The 23,925-nt window shown below is 39.2% G+C and overlaps 1 protein-coding gene across 2 annotated transcripts in view; it reads right to left on the bottom strand.

Annotated features, from left to right (window-relative positions):
• Nucleotides 1-2,814: 2,814 nt before the first annotated feature.
• Nucleotides 2,815-23,925, bottom strand: part of LOC121512126 (cadherin-2-like) — a 128,484-nt gene continuing 107,373 nt past the window's right edge. Inside the window, exons 14-16 of one of the 2 annotated variants that reach the window (XM_041791205.1) lie at nucleotides 21,559-21,698; nucleotides 12,709-12,870; nucleotides 2,815-7,136 (exon numbers count right to left, since the gene is read on the bottom strand). In XM_041791205.1, coding sequence (XP_041647139.1) covers nucleotides 6,930-7,136; nucleotides 12,709-12,870; nucleotides 21,559-21,698 — 509 coding nt within the window. In that variant the 3' untranslated portion in view covers nucleotides 2,815-6,929. Of the gene's footprint in view, nucleotides 7,137-12,708; nucleotides 12,871-20,700; nucleotides 21,402-21,558; nucleotides 21,699-23,925 lie in introns of those variants that run through there. The other variant, XM_041791207.1, reaches the window with a different exon arrangement.

The following is a 23,925-nucleotide window of genomic DNA, read 5'->3' as shown; positions in this document are numbered from 1 at the left end:
AGTTTTCTGTGATCTTCTTCTCTCGTTTGGGGAATGTCCGTGGCAGCGTTACAGCGCCATGCACAGGCTTGGCATATGCACTACAGCATTTTCAGCAGTTCGGTGCTTACGCGGATATTTCCTGAAATGATTCTGTCTTTACGGAAAACTTTTTCAAAACGAAACGGCAATACATTGTTTTCGTCTCCATGTGGACGGGGCCTCAGAATTTGGACACCACTACAAAATGGCGTATTCACTATAAAGTGCACTGGGAGTGAGTTCGGACACAGCTAGCGACAGACATCAGGAGGGTTCCAGAAATATGGAGCTAAAATATCTCAATCGCCCCCTTGTGGCTGGCTGCAGTAAAGGTGATAGGGACTGATCTCATTGTTAAGGGCTTGAAGTTCCATAAATGTTGTAAGGAAATAATATTTTTAGAAGACTATTTTAATTAGACAGTTTATTTCAATGTCTGGCCCATCATTCATGTTTTTCTACGTAGAAGCTATGCTCATTTTTCAGTGTGCTGACATCAAACACCCACCAATAACCAAGAGGACTGTAATGCCTTTACTGATCCATGAGCGTATCACATGATCCAGGTCTTCAACTGTAAACATTCAGTAAATTTTCAGACCAGTTAAAGTGAAACTGGTTAGGGAGCAGGCATTAAAAGGGGGTTCCATGGTTCTGACAAAATGCCAGTTTGTCACCAAGATTATCACTAACTCTGCATTTCCTTGATGAAACTCTTCAGCCTTTTTCCTGGCCTGACACTTCAGTGTTTGCTCCAGTCTCTTAACCTAGATTCTGTCATCAGCAGAAAGCTGCTTTCAGGGAAAAGTTTTGGCACACTCTGTTGATTACCCATTTAGATCGAACAGCAGGCAGAAAGTCGAGAGTCTAGCTGGCATACATAAAGTCAGAGGACAGAGAGGTAAAAGGGAGAACTTAAATTCATCAGGACAAACAACTTGAACCATTAATGTGTGTCTGCTACATGAGTTAACAAGGCAACTGTTCATTAACATCTTAGCTTCAACAGCTATTTCTTAGAACATGTTGAATGATGTATTTGCAATTTATTGTGATGCCCCAAAGGAGTAAAATAATGTTAATGTAAAATCTGGAATATAAATAGCTCAGGTATGTAAGAGGCACCCTGGTCTCCAAAGAAAAGAAAGGAAGACAGAAAGGGTTAGCCTGTCTTCCTGGATTATGGTTTCCATTTACAGCAAAGTCCACAAGGTACTGTTGCTGAGCAGCTGTGTGACACTTTTAATAGTCATGTGTTTATGACCTGTGAAATGTATGTTCTAGCTAAACTCAGGAATGGAAGTTCAGTAACAAGTTTAATAGCTTTTTAAAATGTAGACCCTATACTGTTGGAAGGTCTGTTTATTCCTGTTTAAATGGTGCCACATTTGTCAGGAACATGCATTTGTGGGATGAGCAGCAGAGCTGAGTATGTGGGTTGCGACCATAAAAAATATGCCAATTATGTGCCGATGCCAAACAGCTTATTTTGCTGTTGCTACTGACTCTTGTTTTGAGCTTTTGGTACCCCTGCCTACAGAAGTTGGAACATACGCGGAGAATGCTTTGCTGATTGCTGCACCTAGAGTAACATTTTGGTGGCAGTGTGATGGTGTGGGGCGACGTCTCCCTCACTGGAAAAATGAGGCTTGTCATCATTGGAGGCAATCTCAGTGCAGAGAGAAATGGAGGTGAGATTCTGCAACAGGTGGAAATCCCATATCTCCACAGTCTGGGACCGAAATCTATCCTCCAAGATGACAACAGGGCAGGGTTTATAAGAGACTATATCCAGAATTTGGAAATGGAGAGGATGGAGTCGTGACCTCAAACCCAGACAGACCAACACAACCACATTGGCTGACTTGCAGCAAATGCTGGTTGAATAATGGGATGCCATCCCACAGCAGTGTGTGACCAGGCTGGTGACCAGCATGAAGAGATGCCAGGCTGTCATGGCTGTGTATGGTTCTTCCGCATACAGAGACTCCTGTTTGTTAAATGAATGAATTGTTAAATTACAAATATATCCTCAGTCATCCAGTCCACCAAACAAGAGTCAACGGTAGAATAAGCCATTTAGCATTGGCAGAGAAAATTTGACTAATTTTTCAAGGGTGCAACCCACATACTCAGCTCTGCTGCTCATCCCACAAATGCATGTTCCTTACAAATGTGGCACCATTTAAAAGGGGAATAAACAGGCTTTCAACAGTAAAAGATTTATTACCAAGAAGCATTGTTATAACAAATAAATATTGATTTAAAAAAAACTTAATATAAGTCGTATCAACTTGTTTGTTCACTCAGCAATAATAAATCTGTTGGATTTTTCTATAACATTTAGCCCTTAGCCTTAGGATCCATACAGCTCACCTCCACTGCTCACTTGTTCACTTTAATCGAAGTTCTGTCAACACTTACATCTTTAATTGGACGAGTGTGTTCTAATGAGGGATAAACAGTTGGGGCTGCCAGCTTGGTCAGCTATGTATGCCAAGACGTTATGTGTGGACAAGCAGGTCACTGCAATACAAAACGAGTGGGGGCAAATTTTGAATCACATCTGGTTGCATACAGAGCATGATGGTGGTCATGAAGATGCATGTGTCAGCATCTTGCAGACTGAAAGTGATCCTATGATTTTGATTTTAAAGTAAACTATGTGTCAGCATTAACCTGACTGCTTAGATAACTGTGTTTATGTTTGTGTGATTGGAGTTTTACTCTTTTGCTGTTTATTTGGATCTGAAAAATACTGTTTCCCATAATGAAAAGATAAAAACATGCAAAAATGTTTTAATTTGTAATCCAAATTACACATATACAAGGATCAGGATATTAGCATGTCATTGTCAGAGACCACGGCCAAAAGAACAACAAGAGAAAAAATACAATCTGTACATGTTTCAGTTTACAGTGAGTAGCCAGTTGGACAGTACCAGAGAACACTAAGGCAAACCATCAGCCACAGAAGAACATTGCCTTTTTGTATTTAATCCACCACAGCAGAGTATCGAGAAGTATCTTTGCTACAAAACAAGGACCGATGTCTCCCTTTATTAGCTAGCAATCAGCTGCATAAGTTACATTGTGATAAAAGCAAAAATAATAAAAAATTAAAAAAATAACAGAAGGGATCTATCTAAAGTCTAGCATTACTGTACATGTCTTCTCATAAGCTTTGGAGCCCCAAACTTGAAAAATGCAGCTTTACTGTAGCGCTTTGAGTTTGTCTAATACGTATCTCACCATAAATTAAGGACTTTATTTATGACTACTCTCTAACTTTGACTCTGAATATAATATAGGGGTTTGAAATTCAAAACTGTTAAGCAATCAAAAAACTGACTGATGAAATTTGCCCATCTGATTTTAAATTGTATCAAGGCCTACAAGAGATTTGCATGAAATGACATTTTGATTTTTACTATTATAAGAGTGAGAAAAATGGAATTCACAAGAAAAAAAGAGTATGTATAGAGGGGGTCATACTGTCATAAGAAAAGCCACAGAGTTGGATAGATCTGCAAGAGGATAGAAATCAGACAACATTAAAACATATGTGGCTATAATTTGACACTTTCTGAGTCTTAAGAAACTTTGTACAACATGTCAATACTTTTTTAGTTTCTTAAACCAGAGCCTCAAACCTCTGAATTTATAAACATGTCTGTTAAGTGTCAGGAAATCTGGAAAGAAGTTGCTGAAGACCAAACTGTGGGATGGATTTTTCAACTTTCATAGACAAATGATCTACAGATGGCTCAAAACAAGACGAGCTGCAACATATGCAAGTGCAATTATAAAATAAGTGAAGTTAAATTAATATAATTGCTTAAATTTGTCAGCGCTAACTGTTGAAATAGCAGTTGGTTAATGTGTTTTCTTCCTCTGTTTCACATTCTGGTTTTCCTTTTTATGTCAGAATTAGGCATTACAGATGAAAGGTGTCAGACTGTTCATTTAGAGCCAAAGAGGAGAGAATAAGGCAGGATTCATCTCCATACGCTGATCATTTAAATCTGGGCATGAAAAGGGCATCCAGACCACATCTACTGAACTAACATCTGGACACATTTTTTTCCTATTCTCCCCATCATTTTAATCTGATTTTTTATTACTCAATTCTTTCTCTTCATGATGGGAATTTTAATAGATGTTACTGCTGCTTTGCAATCCAAAGTACTTCACATGGTTTTGGATTCTTTTTCTCTTTTTTATGCTTGTGGCCTTCATTTTTTTGTTGCTTTTCTCTCTTTTTCATTTGTACAAAACACATAAATGAACATGTACTTTATCTCTTTTCTTCACCACTCTGTGAATGTATTTTATGTGACAAAAGGATGAACTACATCCGATTTTAGGTTGTGAAGGACATACAGTCCCATAAGAAGAATTCACCCCCTTGGATGTTTTACCCTGTTATTGATTCTCTTATCAATCACGGTCAGTATTATTTGGCTTTTTGCCCAAAAAAAACCCCTTAATGTCATAGTGAGAACAGATTTCTGCAAGGTAATGTCAACTGAATAAAAATGGACCTTTAGCTGCAATCACAGCACTGTGTCTGTGTGGATAAGTCGCATTCAGGCTTTTACATCTCGACACTGCATTTTTACTCCATTCTTCTTTGCAAAACTGCTCAAGCACTGCCTGGTTGCATGAGGATCAGGCATGAACAGCCCATTTCAAGTCCAGCCACAGATTCTCTATTGAACTGAGATCTAAACTTTGATTCAGCCACTCCAGAACATTCACCTTGTTGTCTTTAAACCATTTCTTTTGCTGTAGGCTTCAGGTCATTGTCTTGAATATAATTGTCCCCAAGGACTTTATGTTTTGCCACATTCATTTTACCCACTACCTTTCTGAGCCCTCCAAGGCTGGCTGCTGAGAAGCATCCCCACAGCACGATGCTGCCACCATTGTGCACAGTGGGGATGGAGTGTCTGTAATCATGTATGCTGTTTGGTGTCTACCAAACATAGCGTCTTATCTAATGGCCATCAGACCAAAGAACTTTCTCCATTTGACCATGGAGTCTCCCACATCCCTTTTTCACTCTTCCATAAAGCTTTGACTGGTGAAGAACCTGGCCAACAGTTGTTGTATGCAGAGTCTTTCCTATCTCAGCTCCTGAAGCTGATAACTCCTTCAGAGTCAAAGGTGTCTTGGAGGCCTTTCTCACTTGTCTTCTTCTTGCACAGTCACTTGGTTTTCCAGGATGGCCTGATCTAGACAGATTTACACATGTGCCATATTCCTTCCATTTCTTGATGATGGATTTGACTGAAATCCGTTGGATGTTCAGTGCCTTGCAATGTTTTTTGTGTCCAGTCCCTCACTTTTACTTTTCAATAACCTTTTCTCTGAGTTGCTTGGAGTGTTTTTTTTGTCTTCATGGTGCAATGGCAGCCAAGAATACTGATTAACCAGTGAGGACCTTCCAGACACGTGTCTTTATACTACAATCATGTGAGACACACTCACTGCACTCAGGTGATCCCCCTTACACTGATTGTGAGACTTTGAGAAGCAATTGGCTGGACCTCTGTTGAATTAGGTCAGTCACTTATGCCATAACTTATTTTACATTACATATTCTTATTTAATTGAGGGTACTTTATAGAAATCTGTTCTCTTTGACATTATTTTTTTTTGTCAAAAAGCCAAATTAAATTGACCATGATTGATTTATTAAATCAATAAAAGGGGGTGAATACTTTCCATAGGCACTGTAATCATACTAATCAAACAGCACTTCGGATAACATTGTCTGCTGGTAAGGTGTTGAAATACAGTGCGGCAAATATCAGCTCTGTATGAATGTTGAAAGCAGCCTTTCTTCATGGCAAATTAATCAAAGCTTTGCATTGATTTGATGCTATTTGATGCTATTTTATAGAGGAAAATCAGCAAAGGAGAGCAGAAAGAAAATTGAAACTTATGATATTAGCTGCCTTTCTAGACAAAGACTGGCAATCTGATTAATACTTGAGCAATGCAGGGAAATGAAGCTGTGGTTTATGCACACAGACATGCTCAAAAATGAGCGAAAGGTGGTCCATTTCCTATTTTAACAACAACAGATGTGGTAGCCTTAGAATTTGGCATTCATGTTAAAAGAAAATGTACATTTTTTAAGCCTACATCAGTGCAGATTTTATTTCTTGACTAAAACGGATAGGATGAAGCAATGTTCAACCCCCAGAGCTGCACAGTAAAGCCACGTTTTTGCAGTTTGGATCATCCAAGGCTTCTCATAGTAGGCTTTGCCCTTTAGTGTCCATCCAGTGTGTCTCTGTGGAAATGACTCATACATACTTTTACACACACATCCTGGTAATGAGGTGGAATCCACATACATACATCCAGACACACACACACACAGTCACACAAACCATCATGGCGAAGTGCTCCTCCAGTCGCCGTTGTAAAACACCAGGAGCTTTAAAGCAATGTACAGAATTAAGACTGAACACAATCAAAAGAATGTACAAAAAGGCACATTTGACCCCAGTGCTCCTGTTCTGTGAGATTCAAGTGTAAATGAGCATCTGTAGCATGGCTGTTGTAGCTCTTCACCATAATAGAGACAACATCCCTTCTGCACTGTTCTAGCTGCTCACATTTGTTAGCACAGGGGCTAATGCTCAGATGATCATGTTCATTAGCCTGAATGCTAGCCGGTGCCAGGCCTTGCTAGGCCAGGAGTCAGAATGGTCCCTAGTGTCATTAACCGTCATCGAGGGGGCAGCGAGACTCTTTACAAGCTGTCCCGTGGTAATACAGAAGTGCCGATCATTACCCCCGTGTTCTCCTCTCCATTAACCCAATCCACCACCTGAGCCTTGGAGCAAGGGTGAAGTGGGGTGGATTGGGGTTGTTGTCAGGGGTTTAGGGTTCTAATCATCCCCTCCGCCATACAGGTCGGCCAGCTTGCGAAAGCGTGGTCCCCAGTCGCCGAGGTAGTCGTAGTCCTGGTCTCCGCAGCTTGAGGAGGAGTGCAGGGAGCTGAGGGAGCCGGCATCAGAGCCACTGCCCTCGTAGTCGAAGACCAGCAGAGAGTCGTAAGGGGGGGCGGTGGGGTCGTTGTCTGCCGCCTTCAGGCCCTGGAGAGAAAAATGGAGAAATACAGACGGGTTCAAATGAAAAATAATAGTGGTGGAGCCATCATACTTATCTGATTTAACAATACAAGACATTTCTAAACTGCACACACTTATTTTAAACCTGCACCTAGTATTAAATAAAGGTTGGAGCTGATTTATGATTCTTATTTGGCTGAAAATAAATGAAGATCAGAAGGAAGCAAAGAAAGACTTTGACATTCAGGGTAGCAAGATCTTGTATAACTTTCATTCTTGAATTTTGAATCATTCAGAGAACTTCACAAAATACGAACATAAAAGCAATATGCATCTAGGTTAATAAGCCAATGATAGCTAGGTTCAAGGTTCAAGGCTGTCTTTATTATCCCAATATGGGCAATTTGCTTTGCAGTCAGCAGAAATACAAACCATTCAACCAATCCATCAGGCCAACAATAAATACAGAGCACAGCAGTACAGTACATAACAACAATCCAACAGGGAATACATATTATGACAAAAACAACAAACTGGCCTACTGCCCTTTTCACTTGGGATAAGCCCCCATGATCATTGTGGGATGAAAATCTTGCCTCAAATCAGCCTTATAATCCTGTAGTGTGTGGCCGGCCTAATGGGGTGTTAAATAACATAAAAAATGCGAGCTCTAAGAGATTGTTAATGTTACAGTTACAGTCAAGAGGCAAATTATTTTAGACCTATATTTGACTCAGAACATGGCTCAACAAATAGAATCATAATGTACAGCATCTCTGTGACCCTAAAGTTGTTTTTCTGCTGATTATTGAGTTTTACTCCTAAATGTTAAAATAATAATACGGGGGGCTGCATCACAATTTCTCTCTCTCTCTACCTCTCTCTTTTATGTTCTACTCAGGCACCATGACGTGATTACGGAACAGCCTGCAACTGACCCAAACAAATATGGCGGTTAGCATTCAGGCTAGCGGTAATAAATGATTGTAATCCGATTAAAGTGGATTAAAAGATGTTCAATCTCTGGGTAACTAGTGTGGATTTAAACATTAAAGTCCTGAAAAGTCACACAAGTTCCAGGCTGGCTGAAAATGCTGCCGCAAGAGATTCAAAGTTATCAATAGCGTCAACAGGATGACACAACGGTGAGCTTCAGGAGGAAAAACAAGTAAGAGGCAGCGGATCTATCGGATCGGTGCATAAACTCGTTTACTCACTGATACAGATACCTGCATTTTAAGTCGTATGGGACGTATTTCCGATACTGGTATCAGATTGGAACAACCCCAGGTATAACCGCTGCATTTCCTTGACATATTAAAAGTCAGACTGGAGTGTTGATTGGCTAGAAGTCATGTGACGTCTCAACCATCAGGTAGTGTTAGCGAAAGGACATTAGAAGAGAGTGTGAGTGAGGGAGAGAGGAGCTAGAGGGGAAGACTCACATGCTGCAGAGCCAAAGTGATGGACTTTTTAATTAATATAACATATCTGTAATCAGTAGAATTAAAACTCTGATACCAATTGTTGTCAGAATACCAAATATTGGTGCCAAAAGTCAGCTGGACTAATTATTGGTACCCCTGGTATAAAGTGACCCCCGATACATTATCTGTTAGTCCGGCTTCAATACACATGATTCAGTACTATCTCAACTGAACAAGCGAGTTTTCATGTGTTTCAATGTCCAGTTTTAGTAACATTATCATAACTAGACTGTTTTCAACACCATGTTAATGAACTGACTGTGATCACACAAGTAAGAATAAGACTGACCTGTGTTTAGCATGATAAAGAACAGTAAATTCAGACCAAACTCATGCCACCAGTAAATGATTGGAGATGTCTTCTTCTATCACTTCTACCCAAAGTTCAATTTTGTGTGGTTCTCTTTTGGGGAACTACCATCTTTAGGTGCATAAAAATACACATTTTAATTCTGCATTAGATATTTCCTCATGGTTGTGCAACAGTCAAAACTGTAGAGAATTTCAGAATCCACAAAAAGCAGAATTTATGGCTGAGAGAGCTACAAGACTACAAGACAAGACCGGTGATGTCTAGTGCAGGATTATAGTAATCCTATAATATTTCTATAGTAACTGTAAAGTAAACCTAAGGGTATTATGGTAACCTGTGCTCATGCTTTCATATCCAAGCAGAGCAGTGTAAGACCCATGTTAAACTCCCCCAACAGCATGTGAAAGAGTGGAGGATATGGAGGAGATCAAAGCACGGGAGAAGAAGAGGGAGAGTGAAGAGGAAAGGCTGTGTTTATTTGTCAGAGCGTGCTGGAGTGTGTCAGGGCTGAGATGGACAGTAGGGAGTGCTGGGGGAGTATGAGGGAAGGAGGGATTACAGAGGAGAGTAGACCAGAGAAGGATTTAGGTCAGACTGGACAGATGCTGCCTCCATCTCCAGGAAGAGATTCAGCAGATTACCCAGTGTAGCTCCAACTTAAAAGCACCTCCCCCTCATGCGCTCTTTCAAACACAGTTTTTGTGTGCCCACTAAAAAAATTTGTGTGCATAAATAAAAAAATAAAATACATTAAAATAAACAACCTTTGAAAAAAACATCTGAAACATTTAGCCCAAGCGTACAGGCTAAAGGATAGGTGGTCTTTTCCTCTCCCTGTTGTCCAGGATGGTGGAAATGAAAGCTGCAAATCTGATAAGCCGTGGAAATAATTTTTGGACCACGTCTGTCGCCTGACTCGAAGACACTCCTGTCTCTTTGAAACTCCACTGGTGGAGTGAATTAACACAGAGAGAGGGAGAGGGAGAGGCAGGACGAGAAGCATCAGCTTGTCATGTCTGCTGGATTAAGCTGTCTAGATCAGCTTGCCATGTCTGACAGCTCCCTCTCATTATTCATAGCTCAGCTTGGCAGATGTCTTTATACAGCCCGACCAAAAACACACACATTCTTGAGCAGTCAAACAATATGGAAGCAGTTAACACACAGAGAGTGACACGTATCAACTGCATTGAAAATGATGACTCCTCATGGTGGAGATGCCCCACTGTCGGGATGCCGCGCTCTCAGGATAAGATGACTAGATATCAGACCAGTGAGAGGAAGAGTTCAGTCTCTTTAAGCAGTCTATCTGATTAACTCTGACAGTCATGTTAATCCATCTGAGAGAGTGTTTTTATGAGGCAGAGCAAACAGACACTAATGACATATTTAAACACAGTTAGCTCACCTTTTAAATAGAGCTGAACCCATGTGTTGGTATTATTAAGGAGTTTTAAATATTTAACTTTCAAGTCCAGTTCTAGAGGGTAATGCTGATTTTTTCAGTAACTGGCAAGATTTGAGATGTGTGCATAGATATTCAGCTACTTCATCTCAGTATTTAGTAGATGAACCTTTGGCTGCAATCACAGCACTGAGTCTGTGTGGATAGGTCTCAATCAGGCTTGTACATCTGGACACTGTTATTTTACTCCATTCTTCCATGCAAAACTGCTCAGACTCTGTCAGGTGTTCCTTCCTGAGGAAGTCTTCAGCAGAGATTCCATCTTGTTTTCCAGGTCCAACGGCACCATCATCCACATCTTTCTGTAAAGCCATGGGCATGGCCTCCGCCTCCTCCCGGGCATGGAACTCCTCTTCGCACTTTCCCCTGAGCTTCTGCAGGTCCTCTTCAATACCATCCCTCTCAATCAGGAGCTTGGACTTCTCCCGGTTCAGCCCCTCTAGCTGGGAGCACAGCTCAAGGATCTCCTGTAGGTAGAGCTTGGACAGCTCGGTCTGTCGTTGGCGCAGCGCAGTCAACTCCGACTCCAGCACTTTGTTGAGTTGCTCCAAGTTGCGCACTTTCTCGATGAACATTACACATTCAGACCCTGCATTTGCTCCCTCTCATTGGTATGAATGAATTTGTACTCATTCTTGAGGACGCTGCTCTGGTTCAGCCACAACTTCTCTATTTGAATGATGTCTGGGCTTTAACTTGACCACTTCAGAACATTCACCTTGTTGTCTTTAAACCATTCTGTGAAGTTTTTGCTGTATGCTTTGGGTCATTGCAGACTGAATAAGATTGTCCAAAAGGCACCTTTTTGGTCTCATAAGACCAAAGAACTTTTTTTCCACTTGACCATGGAGTCTCCCACATGCCTTTTGGCAAACTCTAGTCTAAATTTAATGCAAGTTTTCTTCAACAGTGACTTACTCTTTGCCACTCCCCCCTAAAGCTTTGACTGGTGAAGAACTCAGGCAACAGTTGTTGTATCCAGAGTCTCTCCCATCTCAGCCGCTGAAGCTTTTCACTCTTTTAGAGCAGTCATAGGTTTCTTGTGGTCTCTTTCATTAGTCTCCAAGCCTTTACAAGCCTTCTAGAGCCAGCTGCTGAGAAGCATTCCCACAACATGATGCTGCCATCCCAGTGACGATGGTGTTTTTGTGGTGATGTGCAGTGTTTGGTGACATAGCGTCTTGTCTGATGGTTCAGACAAGATTTAAAATATTTGAAATGGACACCCACATAGATTTTTCTTTAAAATATAAATAATGGCCAACTGAACTTGTGTTTAATGCAGCTTCATATATCTATTGAGTAAATTTTATGTAAAATCAAACTGTCATTCTGTTCTGGGCTATGTACAGCAACAAGTAAAAGAAATCGTTCATGAATAGTAGAAGAAAGCTGAACACAATAGCAGAATCTCCTGATCTGCCCTCTTAAGGACATTAAGATGGCTGCAGACACTCTGGGATTAACAAAACTCAATGGATTTACCTTCAATTATGTAGTCAGGCTGTGGATAAGTTCGTCTGGGGCTAGCTTATCTGGACCATTAGCAAATCCAATTCAGAAAACACAGACACTGTGCTCTCAGTGTTTCTCTGCCAAGTATGGGTTTTTACCAAACAAACTAATTCTGCTGCATTTCTAACCACATATAGAATATTACTGACTGACCACTGAAATATATGTATCTATTTTGTACATAACTAGGGGGTGGAATATAAAACTGAGCCAAGAATCAGGAATATTTTTATATCAGCTAAACTTTTATGATGCTATCTGTGCCATAGACGCTGCTTTCTGTTTTAATTAGCAGTAATCAAAGTGTGTGAATGTTACAGTGAAGGAGTGTCTGCACAGGCAGCTCAGAATAGCAACTAAGCACATCAGTCTGAAAAGAACATGTTTCATCTTCAATATCCCTAAATCCTGTAAGGTGATGAGGTAAACTGCACACATCGCGGCCAGCCTTTGATGGTTTATACCAAAGGATGGAAAAAGGGATGAGAGAAGCATGAGATCTAACAGCGGCAAATCCAGCTTTTTCTGGACACAGTGTTTGCTTACTGCTGACAAACAGTTTGTATTTCACTCAACTTGTGATTCATCACTTCCTGTGTGCTGAGAAGTGCATGTTTCCGACACCAGAATATAATCTGGGCAAACAGATTGAGTATCAGTGTGTGAGGATGAGACACTCTCCTCTGCTGTGGTCACGCTCACTGGTTTATACTGCCACTTGACACGAGAATATTACCATAAAGATTTAGTTGGGAAAAGACACCATGAGATTTACTGATCCAGATGTATTTACTGTCAGGGAGAGTGCAGTAGTACCTCATGGATGAATTCTCCGATGTCTCCTGGGTGGGGGGCAGCAGAGCGGAGGGGGTACTGGTGGTCATGATGGAGAGGCCTTTCATCCAAACGTCTGATTCCCACCTTGACGCACTCTGGTTCCAGAGCATCAGGCTGCTGCAGTTGACTCAGATCGTAGTCCTAAACGCACAGAAAACATCACAAATAAATGGATTTGGCAGCTTGACAGGCCGGTTCAGTTATTAAAGCCTGGAAAGGTTCCAATACATACGGTGATTATTGGTCAACATGCAGTAAAACACCATTTCCTCATCACCGAGTACCTCTATAAATATTTTCAAGAATTCTTTAATAGAGTAGAATAGACTGTCAGTCTTATCATCTATGACCCTTGTTATGCATAAATCATGGCCTACATTAAATAAAAACTGAAGAGTTCAGGCTGGTCAGTGGCACAGGGATAGCGCTGTTTCCTCACAGCAAGAAGGTTCCTGGTTCACTGCCAGGTCAGGATCTCTGTTTGAAGTTTGCATGTTCTCCCTGTGCATGTGTGTGGGTTCTCTCTGGGTACTCAGGCTTCCTCCCACCATGCTTGTAAGATTAATTGATGACTCTAAATTCTGACTCCATTCTGAATCTAGACGCTATTTTGGGCATGTCTGGTTGTTTGACTGTATGTCAGCCATAGGGACCAGTCCAGGGTGCACTTCACCACTCCCCCTATGACAGCTGGGATGAGCTCCAGCCTCCCCACCACTGCAACCCTGAACGGGATAAGTGGCAAGTGTGCACACATGTTTTTATATTAATATATATATTTGTGTATGTATATTTGTGTATACAGGTGTACATAGAAATATCTCCACCATACCCAATCTGCAATATATATCCAACCTGTGCATAACAGTTTGTAGATACTATTTATAATTTGTAAGTTGATGTTTTATATTCCATATTTTTGTATTCATGTAATGCTCTTGTGTACACTACTTTAATTTGTCCTCTATTTCTATTGAGTTATTTTCACCAATGACCTGCTTTGTCTACAATACTTTTTGCTTCTGTAAATTGGAGTTTCCCCTTGTGGGACTAATGAAGGAATATCTTAAAAAAATCCAGTTGCAAAATGCAAAAATGCAGGGACTCATATCAGTTTCAAGTTAAGACAACAACAACAAAAAAAAGGAAATGCAGGGAATTTCAATATTAAAGCATTTTAAAAGTACTGCATGACCTCCATTAATTGAAAAGACACTATTTAATGTTTGTACTGAAAGATTTCCTGTTCTGTGTTTTGAGTGTTAATGGTAAACATCATATCAGTCTTGACAGCAACGCTGTGATAGCACTAGATAGATAGCAGGAAGTCGTTAAAGTGAAAGCATTCATTATCTTTTAGCTCATCATTTATCTGGCGAATAAGTTTGACAGTTATGGCCATGAGATGTACAGAAGTCTTTGACCACAGCACTGAAACTTTCAATGTACTGGTGTGAACTTGGAAAACAATTTATAAAAGAATAAAGTTACAGATGTGTTTCCTTAAAATAATAACAATAAATAACGCTGGGTTTGGAGCTAGATTTAATCAGACATCAAAAAGGAACTAAAGTATGGCGTTGTGAAGAAGCAGTGGTTTATCAATGATAACAAAAACACATTTTTCTTCCTACCATCTAGCAAAGTGGTTTCCAATGTTTTTCTTTGATCCCTCCCTGCTCTTGTATCAAATAAGAGCTAAGCCCTCAGAGACCCGGCTGAAGGAGAGACATACAGCTAAAAAAAATCAACATAATTCTCAATTGTTTCACTGATAAAATCTCATGAAAATATGTCTTGAAGAATTTGGGGTTTTATCAAGATATGAACAACAGTATGTTTATTTAAAACAGCCATTATTGCACAGAAGAAAGGTTCTCTAACAGAAGTAGAAAGGTTTGAAATTCAAAAGGAAAACAAATTCAATAGTTATATGACTATTTCCATTACTATATTTGGGGCTGCCCTAGCTTATCATGTCAACATCTTGTACTTTGTGCATGAGTGTAATATTTCACATTCTAGCAGGAAATGAAGCTCCATCATTCACACAGTGGTCTAATACTGCCTATAAAAGCTGGTACATTACAGGAATATGATCTATTTTTCAGAGGGAGATCATTTTCAACTTTTTTAACCACGTTTTTGTTTGTGAGGTAAACCACTACATAAAAAAATGACTATTTAACACCATCCCCTGACCTGGACGGCTCATTTTTCAGGTGTATAGCAGCTCCTATGACCTGTTGAATCCTGACTGATGAACAGTCTGGTCTCTGCCTCAGTCACTGTGTCAATACCGTGTTTCTATTTGATTGGTATCTATATGTTGTCTTCTTTAATACCTCAGTATGCTGAGGCCTCTTCAGAACATGCTGCAATGAAGATTTTACAGTGCTTAATTTCAAATAAATAAATAATAATTTACAGTTTTATGTGACATATGCATGCAGAAGGGAGAGAGACAGTCAGAAAGAAAGCACTAAAGCGGGACTTAAATCATGAAGCCTCTCTCTGCTATATTAACTCTCAGGTCATTTGCTGAAGTTTATAAAATCTTCTACAGGCTGAAGAAACAAACAGACCAATGTCTCATATCAGCAAGTCCTACAGGTAGCGCTTTAACTCAGAGATGTGCACAGTGCAGCTCCTGCAGTCTTTTTCTATAAAACTTTAAAAAAGGCTCTTAACCTTTAATTACAATACTGTAGCGGTTCTCAACCTTGGGGTCGTGAGACACTGAAATGGGGTCACTAGATGCCTTAAAAACCTAAGAATATTTTTCAAATTACACTGGTGCCACTTTACACCAATTTGACCAAATGTGGATCCTTTTTAATCACTTTTAACACCAATTAAGCCAATTTTAGCACATTCTTGCCACTTAAAACCCATTTTTGTCCATTTAAAACTAGGGATGTAACCAATCTGATCCAATATTGGTATCAAGTCTGATATGAACTTAATTAATGGATCAGATATCTGATTGATGGCGCTGATCCAAGTGACCGATCCAAATCCGTCCTACAGTTTGCAGTAGACCATGAACGCACCGCAGTCTAACACGAGACAGTCTGTGTGTAACTGAGCTACTATTAGTTAGGGATGTTCTTAGCGGTATAATTACCTAGTCGATTAAACGTAAATCTATATTCAGAATAGTCAAAACTAGTCTAAAGACGAGAGAACACAAAGAAGAGTGGGTGTGTTGCTAGCCTGATAATACTCTGTACTGTGTGGCTAGCACTGAAAGTTAGCACCACTAGCGCCTTCGTTCCTCTTTGCAGATTAATATTGTGCTTTGATATTTGGCCTCTTTTCACTTAAAAAGCTTTTTCTTTTTTCATTAAAAAGCATTAAAGACAGGGATTTCAAGCCCATGTACATAAAAAATGATAGGAAATTAGTTTACTGATAAATATTATTTATTTTTTAGTAGTAGTTCAAATACATTTGTTTGGAATACATTTAAATTCAATTTATTTATTTATTTATTTGCTTTTTAATAAGAGGAGATGGGTGGTTTTCTACAGCCTCATGTAACCTCACACATTATACCAACAACAATTCTTATATATATATATATATATATATATGTATATACATATATCAGAATGAGTACCGGCACATATTTATCAGAATCGGATCAGAACTGAAAAAAAGTGGATCGTGCATCCCTATTTAAAACCCTTTCCATCACTTTTTCTGAACCAATTCTTGCCACTTTCTGCCAATTGCTGAATATCAACCACTTTTTACACTAATTTTTGCCCATTTTAACTACAATTTACATAGACTTGCAGTTAAATTAACTAGCATCCCTCTATGTTCCAGCTTTTTTTGACATTTTAAACTTTTAGTTGACAAGATAGTTTCTCTGAGTGCAACCTTTTTCCAACACCACAATGCACAAGAAGAGTGAACTCACTTCTAATGCTACCCAATTAGCATCCACTTAGAAAAATCACAGCCTCTCTTTCACCCTTACTAACACATCAGCACAGGCGGTGTGCAGAGAGGAAAATGTGTGTCACAGCCTCTGATCTGTTCATATTGTCTGAGTCACTGCAGCAACCATCCACAAACCATTTCATGCTTTCAGGTCTCCAGGGAAATCGACTAAAGCAGCCTTTTCAGGACAATAACAGCATGCCGTAGACTGACCTTGGGCTTTGTTAAACATAATGGCAGAGCCACAGAATACTTTTCACTGAAGAGCTGCAGAGATCCCTGCAATAAGCTGGCTGGGAGAAAGGAAAAGGATATGTGCTTTCTCTTCTTACTTTTTCAGAGAATAGGACCAGAGAGTGATGTCCTCCTAGGAAGGACAATTTCACTTCTTTAGGGACTCCACTGACAAAAAGATGTACCAGTACTTATCTTATCTGGGACTGTTTCAAAAAGATAATTCATACTTCAGTGCTATTTCTTACCATTGCCAAGAGCATAATGAAGTGTTTTATTCATTTAGCAGTATCACGCAACCCTACATGCAAACTTTCATAGAAACTCTGTATGCATCGTCTTACATCTATAAGGTATAAATGAAATATAAAATACTGAATTAAACTCTGATATACGCAAAGTTAATTTAGTATTTTAAATCTAAGAGAAAATATATTAAAGTCCACTTTGTATATGAGGCAGTACTACCCCTCAACAGTAGATGGCAGTATGACAAAGAAATATGCTGATCAGTGATCCAGGCAGACCTGATATTTATCCTGTAAAACTCAAAAAAGATAGAACACATTATGTAAGAGGGGCTAGTGGTTTAAAGGGTGGCACTACAACAAAGCCATGACATGAACATTCAAATGTGTAGAGGGGCAGACCTTAATCATACATGTAAAATTTGAAGCAAATGATATCAGAACTAGACCAGCTTCCTGTGAAATTGGTAAGAACTGTAATGCTCGCCATCAGTAGTTAGGGGTCCTGTAATACAACATATAGAAATAAAGGAATGTCCCAATTTACTCACTTCCTGTTGCCAGTAAGGGGAGCAACAGCAAATCGATAAAATTAACCTTTGAAGAGACCTTGATCATATGTGAAAATTTAAGGCGACCATACGTTTTTTTGAGAGTTATACTTCCTGTCAAATTGGCGAGACATTGAAATGTTGGCCTTCGCCAGTGAGACATCCCTTAATGGAACATGTCTGTGTTGTGTGGCCTTTCTTCAAAATCAGAGCTTAATAGATCAATCACAAAAAGAGGAATGAAGATTAAAGCCCATTTGTGTCATTTCCTGTTGCCAGTAGGGGGCGCTATGATGAAATCTTTGTACGTAAGCATCTTCAGTGTGATACTGTTGTGCTGACAGAGAATGTTGAAGAACATAGAATGATGTATACAAAAGTTACAATGGTTAAAGTAATTTGGCGCCATCAAGAACACCTTATTTTGAAATGGAGATGAAGCTGCGTGAATGGTATGCGGAGGCTCAATGTTTTTTTATAGCCAAAAATAAAAAAATTTAGAAAAGGAACTGTTTAACTGGCAAAAGGGGGCACTGTGACAAAGAACGGTATTGATGCATAGATTAATTAGGAGTCCATGCATGATCATCCCTGTAAAGTTTGGCGATGGTTGATATAAGAACTAAAAGTTTTAAGGCTGTATTAGTGTGCTTTTACTGCAAAAATTGTACCACAAGTCTGGGCACCTATTGTTGCTTTGTTTTTCCACCACTTTTGCCCATTTTTTGGGGGGATTAGACATGCACCGATATGTGGGAAAACTGGAAAAAAAGGCAAAGTTGATATAAGTTTCAAAATGGCCCTCAGGAATTGCCTCAGTAGCCTCATCATTCATGCTTTTAAAAAATCTGTCAAAAAGCATTTTTACCTAGATTTATAATATTTTGGTGTGTAGTTACGGCTTGACCAGATCCACAAAAAAAAAAACAAAACAAAAAAAAAAAAAAACAAAAAACAAAACAAAACAGGAAATCAGCCTATTTAAATAAGTTAGCCAAAATTTGAATGTTTGGTCTTTTCCAGGGGTCAAATTTGATCTAACTAGTCCAAGAGATTTCATCTGATTGACCCTTGACTTTGGTACAGAGCTAGAAGAGAGCTTGATGATGAAAAGTCCCTTTTTTTACAAGTCTAAAGGTGTGGGTGTAGCCATAAGAGCCTTCAAATTTGCATGTGTTTCAAGAAACAGGAAGTTTTTATTAACTCAGCTGTGCATACTCAAACTTTCTGGGATTATGAAGGGTCCATACCTGCACACGTTTAGGCCCTATGTGGTGAGATTTATCATGCTTACTAGCGCCTCCTAGTGGTGACAATTTCAAAGTTTTCAGTGCAAGCTGCTGTTGCAAGACAATCCAAGATATCCACATCAAATTAGAGTCAGGAAGGCCGAACCCTGAGGTGCATGACGGCGTGTTCAGTGCTGATGCAGCCATAGTTAGCCTTTAAACTCAGAGGAATATTAGTTATAGGCTAGGACTAGGAAGGAAGGAACATCTTCTAAAAATGAAGACTTGTAATTTGTCAGTGCTGTGTGTATGCGTGTGTGTGTGTGTGAATTTTGGTTTATTTGTCATGCTTCAAGTAAGATTTTGTCCCTGTGAACAAAATCTGTTTTTCATCCAAAGCTTAAATCCTGACAAATAAAGACTCAGGCTGTCAGTAAAAAAAAGGACTAAAATGAAAATCTAATCAAACAGAAGAGAGTCTCAACACCATCCAAGGCCTGTGCAATATGTCACTGTAGCGGTAATAAAGATGGAAGCAAACCTTATTGTAATTCAGAATCTCTTGTAGTAGCATTTGCCTCTCAGAGAGAGAGTTTGAATATTAGCTGCTCAGATATAACAAGTCATGAAATATTATAGTTACACAACCACAGCTTACACAACCACAAAGTTAAGCTTTCATTTATGTGTTTAATGTTGGACAGCTGCTTGCAAAACACTGTCATTGAAATCTCAGATTAAACAAACTATCCATTTTAAACCTAGATTTCTAATCAGCCAGCGTTATAGCTGTTTTTTGCTCCTATAAAGACATTCATTAGAGCACCCTTTATTATAAGTTGCTTTCTCAATCCTTGTGTGTTTTGCACTGAGCTGTCTCTGAGCTCTGCATGCAGTTTGACCTTATGGCTTGGTTTTTGCTGAAAGATGAAAGAAAGAAAGATGCTGATATGTAGAAGTGATCAGGGCAGATCTGATATTTATCCTGTAAAACTCAAAGAAGATAGGACACATTATGTTTGAGGTTCTACTGGTATCTTGCATAAGTGGCGCAACAACAAAGACATGAAATCAAGATTCAAATGTGTAGAGGGGCAGACCTTGATCATGCATGTAAAATTTGAAGCAAATCATATCAGAACAAGACCAGCTTCCTGTGAAATTGGCGAGAATCCTGATGCACACAAATGTTTTTGCAAAGAGTTTATGTCAATGTGCTATTTCAGTTTTTTTTTTTTCATTTGCAAAAACTGCAAAACAATTAAAGTTCTGGTGTCACTTTGTCTTGATGGTGTACTGAGTGTAGATTAATGAGAATGAGAACATTTTTTGACTGTAGCATCAGGCTGCAATATGAGAAAAACAAAAAAAGAGAAGGGGTCTGAATACTTTCTAAATTCACTGTATTTTTTTGGCTTTCTGTGACTTATTTGACAGGACAGAACAGAAATCTGGATGAAAAGTTTGGTAATTCAGCAGAGGTTCAGAGTCAAACACAGGCTAACTGCTTTGAGGACAATGTAACATGGGAACAATAATTACTACACAGTAACGCACAGCTTACTTCAAATGTATGATTTTTTTTTCACTTTAACTTTATGTCATCATATGTATTATTATTGATGTACAAACACAAATAAAAAATGTCTAAAAGAAGCCTGACATAGAGTGACAAGATAATAAAAAAACGGTACTTGTGCAAACTAGGAGGCTGTCACCATGCTGCAGCAGCTTTGCTCTCTTATTATGTGGACTTCATCAAAAACAGTGGTTTAGAAAAAAAGCAGCAGCAAAAATGAGCAAAAATGAGCAAAAATGAGCAAAACTGAGCGGTTTGTTTCTATGGGACTTGGAAATGTTAAACAGGGCAACATTGTTAAGGTTAAAGCCATGGTGCTTTTATTCTAACAGTTCATTTGAAAACTGAATTTAAGCCAAGAACACAGTAAAAGTACAAGGTTTTACCATTAAGGGCAAAAATTAGCCTCAACACTCAAAGCAGAACATCCTGTGCACACCCAGAGCGTGCCAACTCATAAAAACATGATTTAAAAAATAGATTTTTCTTTTATGCTGATGCAGGATCATTGACAAAGAGAAAATAATGCATGGTAGCGAGACTCCCTAAATTTTCAGAATTGTAACTGTTTATGCTGTACATTTACACCGACATCCTTCCATTTCACTATTGCAACATTTCTAATGGTCCTTAATCTAGTCTTCTGGATTACTGAGGGTTAAATTTTTCCCAGCAGAAGTGTCGGGCAGCTTATGTGCTTGGCACCAGATGAGGAGTTGTGTAGAGACACAGGAAATTGTTCTCCAACAGAAAGCAATTAATCCTGTTTCGAGGTCCTCTATTGTAGTACACTTAATCTTAGCTGGAGGACAAATGATTGAAAACTGTAGGGATGCAGAGGGTGTGTCTATGTGGCGACGGTCGGTAGCTCATGCTGTTTCTGCAAATATTTATGTGAAAGACAGGGAGAGAGGATATCTGTGTTTATGAGATCGTTGGTGTAATGTTTACAGAAATCTGCACACATGTACTCATTACTGTAGGTGCAGCTGCAAGGCTTGAGTGTCAAAACCATAGTACTCTGTGAGCATGCATACCTGGTCTTCCTCTCCGCCTCCCTCCTCGTCATATTTCAGGATGTTGTCTCGGACGTCGTCCTCTGGATCTATGAGGAGTTGCTTGGCCTGGCGCTCCTTATCGCGTCTCTTCATCCACATCACAAACATGAGCACCAGCACTGCAGGAACAAAGGACATTGTTTGTTATGAGGGATTTTTTAATTCTGTCATGCATATATTTCGATAAAAGTTGGTGAAAATTTCAATTTCAGATGATTTTGAAATATTCTTAGTATCTTGGATGGCATCTAGTGATCCTCTGCTAAGTGTCTCACCTAAATAGTTGCCGCAACTACTTAAGTTGAGCTGGAATATATTTTTCTATTCAACATTTTTAGCCAAAAGCATGTTATGTAATCTAAAGCTAACATAAAGTATCACGTTGGGCCCTTCAGATTAAAAAAAAATCTGTTAAAGTTGTTTGTGAAACATTGTTAAGTTTCTAAAATTAAGCTTCAAAATCATGAAAAATAAGGCAGTAAAATCTGCTCTAGGGTGGTGTGGGCGTGTCTGTTGAATGAGCCGAAGCCACGCCCACCCACAAATAATACGATCCTCTTAAATTAGAAAAATGCTTCTGATCAGAGCAAAGCTGCCTGGCTCTGTGTCAGAGCAGAGACAGTCAGGGATTGAATTTACTGTTTTCTGGCACAAATCCCTCTTAATGATCCATAGGCCACGGATCTGATAGATTTAGGAAATTTGCCTAACAGTGAACAAAAACAGCATGTAGCTGCCAGTGACATCGGCTACTAAGATGAACTGCTCTGTAATTTTATATCCTAGTAGCATTGAGGGGGCGGGTAATTCCCCATCAAGACTGGTGACGTCATAGGCTGAAATATTTGCCGCGCCCAAATTAAACCAATCCAGGAAAGAAATAAAACCCTTCTTTTGTACTAAATCCACAAATCAGTCACACATAGAGTTCAGTGTTTTCACATTACAGCAACCTTATTCCAAAGTATATAGTGTTAAGACACTAATTTTGGATTTCACTTTATGGGGACTTTAACTATTTTAGGTTGAGCCCTCATATTAGTTTTTACATTGTAAACAGCCCAAAAATATATTTAAAAAAAGAAAATAATACTCTTTAGATGAGAGAACACAAACCTCCTATTCTAATAACTAATATTCTTACAAAAAGTATTGGATAATAATGCATTGCTGTTAATTTTATATATAGCCATTAAATTGTACTCAAGAGGCCAGAGAACAGTGAGTATACACTGTAAACAGTGTATGCTCACAGGTGTGTGCGTATGATTGCACCAGAGCATTCCCATGCAAAGTGGGGAAATGATCAACTCATACTTAGGAACATTTACATGTAAACCAACTACAAAGTAGACCAGAAAAACTACAAATGAAAAGCATCACAGCATGCATTTATCAGCCTCATTATCCCCCATCATCCCCCTTTCATAAATAAAAAACACAGTTATGATGTCTACTCTGAAAACAGGATTTTTAAAGACAGCTGTGACAAGCTTTTAAAATGTAGTGCCATGGCTTGTCATGCCTTGTTAGAAATTTTGTATACCTCTGCCCTTAGAAGGAAGTGTGCTTTTAAAATACTTTTGACAGATCCAAACAGATGAGCACGCTCTGTTGGGAGACTGTTACTGCTTGACTTTTAATCACAGAGAGTACCGAGCAGCTGATGATGCTGAAAATGCCGTGTCCACTGGTGAAAACTGTGTGGTATTCCTCCAGTTACAGATGCACTGAGCTCTGATGCTGCCTTTCTTTTTTGTACGAACATATTCTTCTTGATTTCCAACCATGTTTTTTTCTCTGACCCAACAGGAGGGGTGTGTGTACAAAGAAACTACAAACTGTCTACAAATAGCAAACCTCTGGTTGGCTTCTGTTCATCTTCCATAGAGAAAGTAAGAAAAAACATTCAGTCTCCTGCCAATTTCTTCATGGACAGAGAGATCAGCTGGCACTGAGCCCTCGTGGTTTCTAAGATTAATCAGAGGGATCAGAAGATTATTAAAGTGAAAAAGGAAAGCAAGACAGTACTTTTAAAACTGCTCACATTTTTTTCTAAATCGTAGGGCTTTTAGCAGCTATACTTATTTCTATTTGAAAGGAAGATATGAAACATCATCTGAAAAGGGGAAATCTCATATGAAGGAACTCCATATTCAGTGGAAATCAGGAAAAGACACTGAAAGGATCATCTTTAATACTACCAGGACATGCTGTGTGGAAAGTATCTCTACAACCTTGAACTTTTCTTATAAATAAATTCCGCCCTTTTTTAAATTAAGCTCGGCATTATTTCATGCAAGACATGGCAGTCATACACCCAGTCATGATCAGCTGATCCTAATC

This window comes from Cheilinus undulatus, linkage group 7 (genome assembly GCF_018320785.1).
Source record: "Cheilinus undulatus linkage group 7, ASM1832078v1, whole genome shotgun sequence".
Taxonomy (NCBI): Eukaryota; Metazoa; Chordata; class Actinopteri; order Labriformes; family Labridae; genus Cheilinus; species Cheilinus undulatus.
Note: the sequence above shows the minus strand (reverse complement) of the source record. Positions and strands in the feature narration are given on the sequence as shown.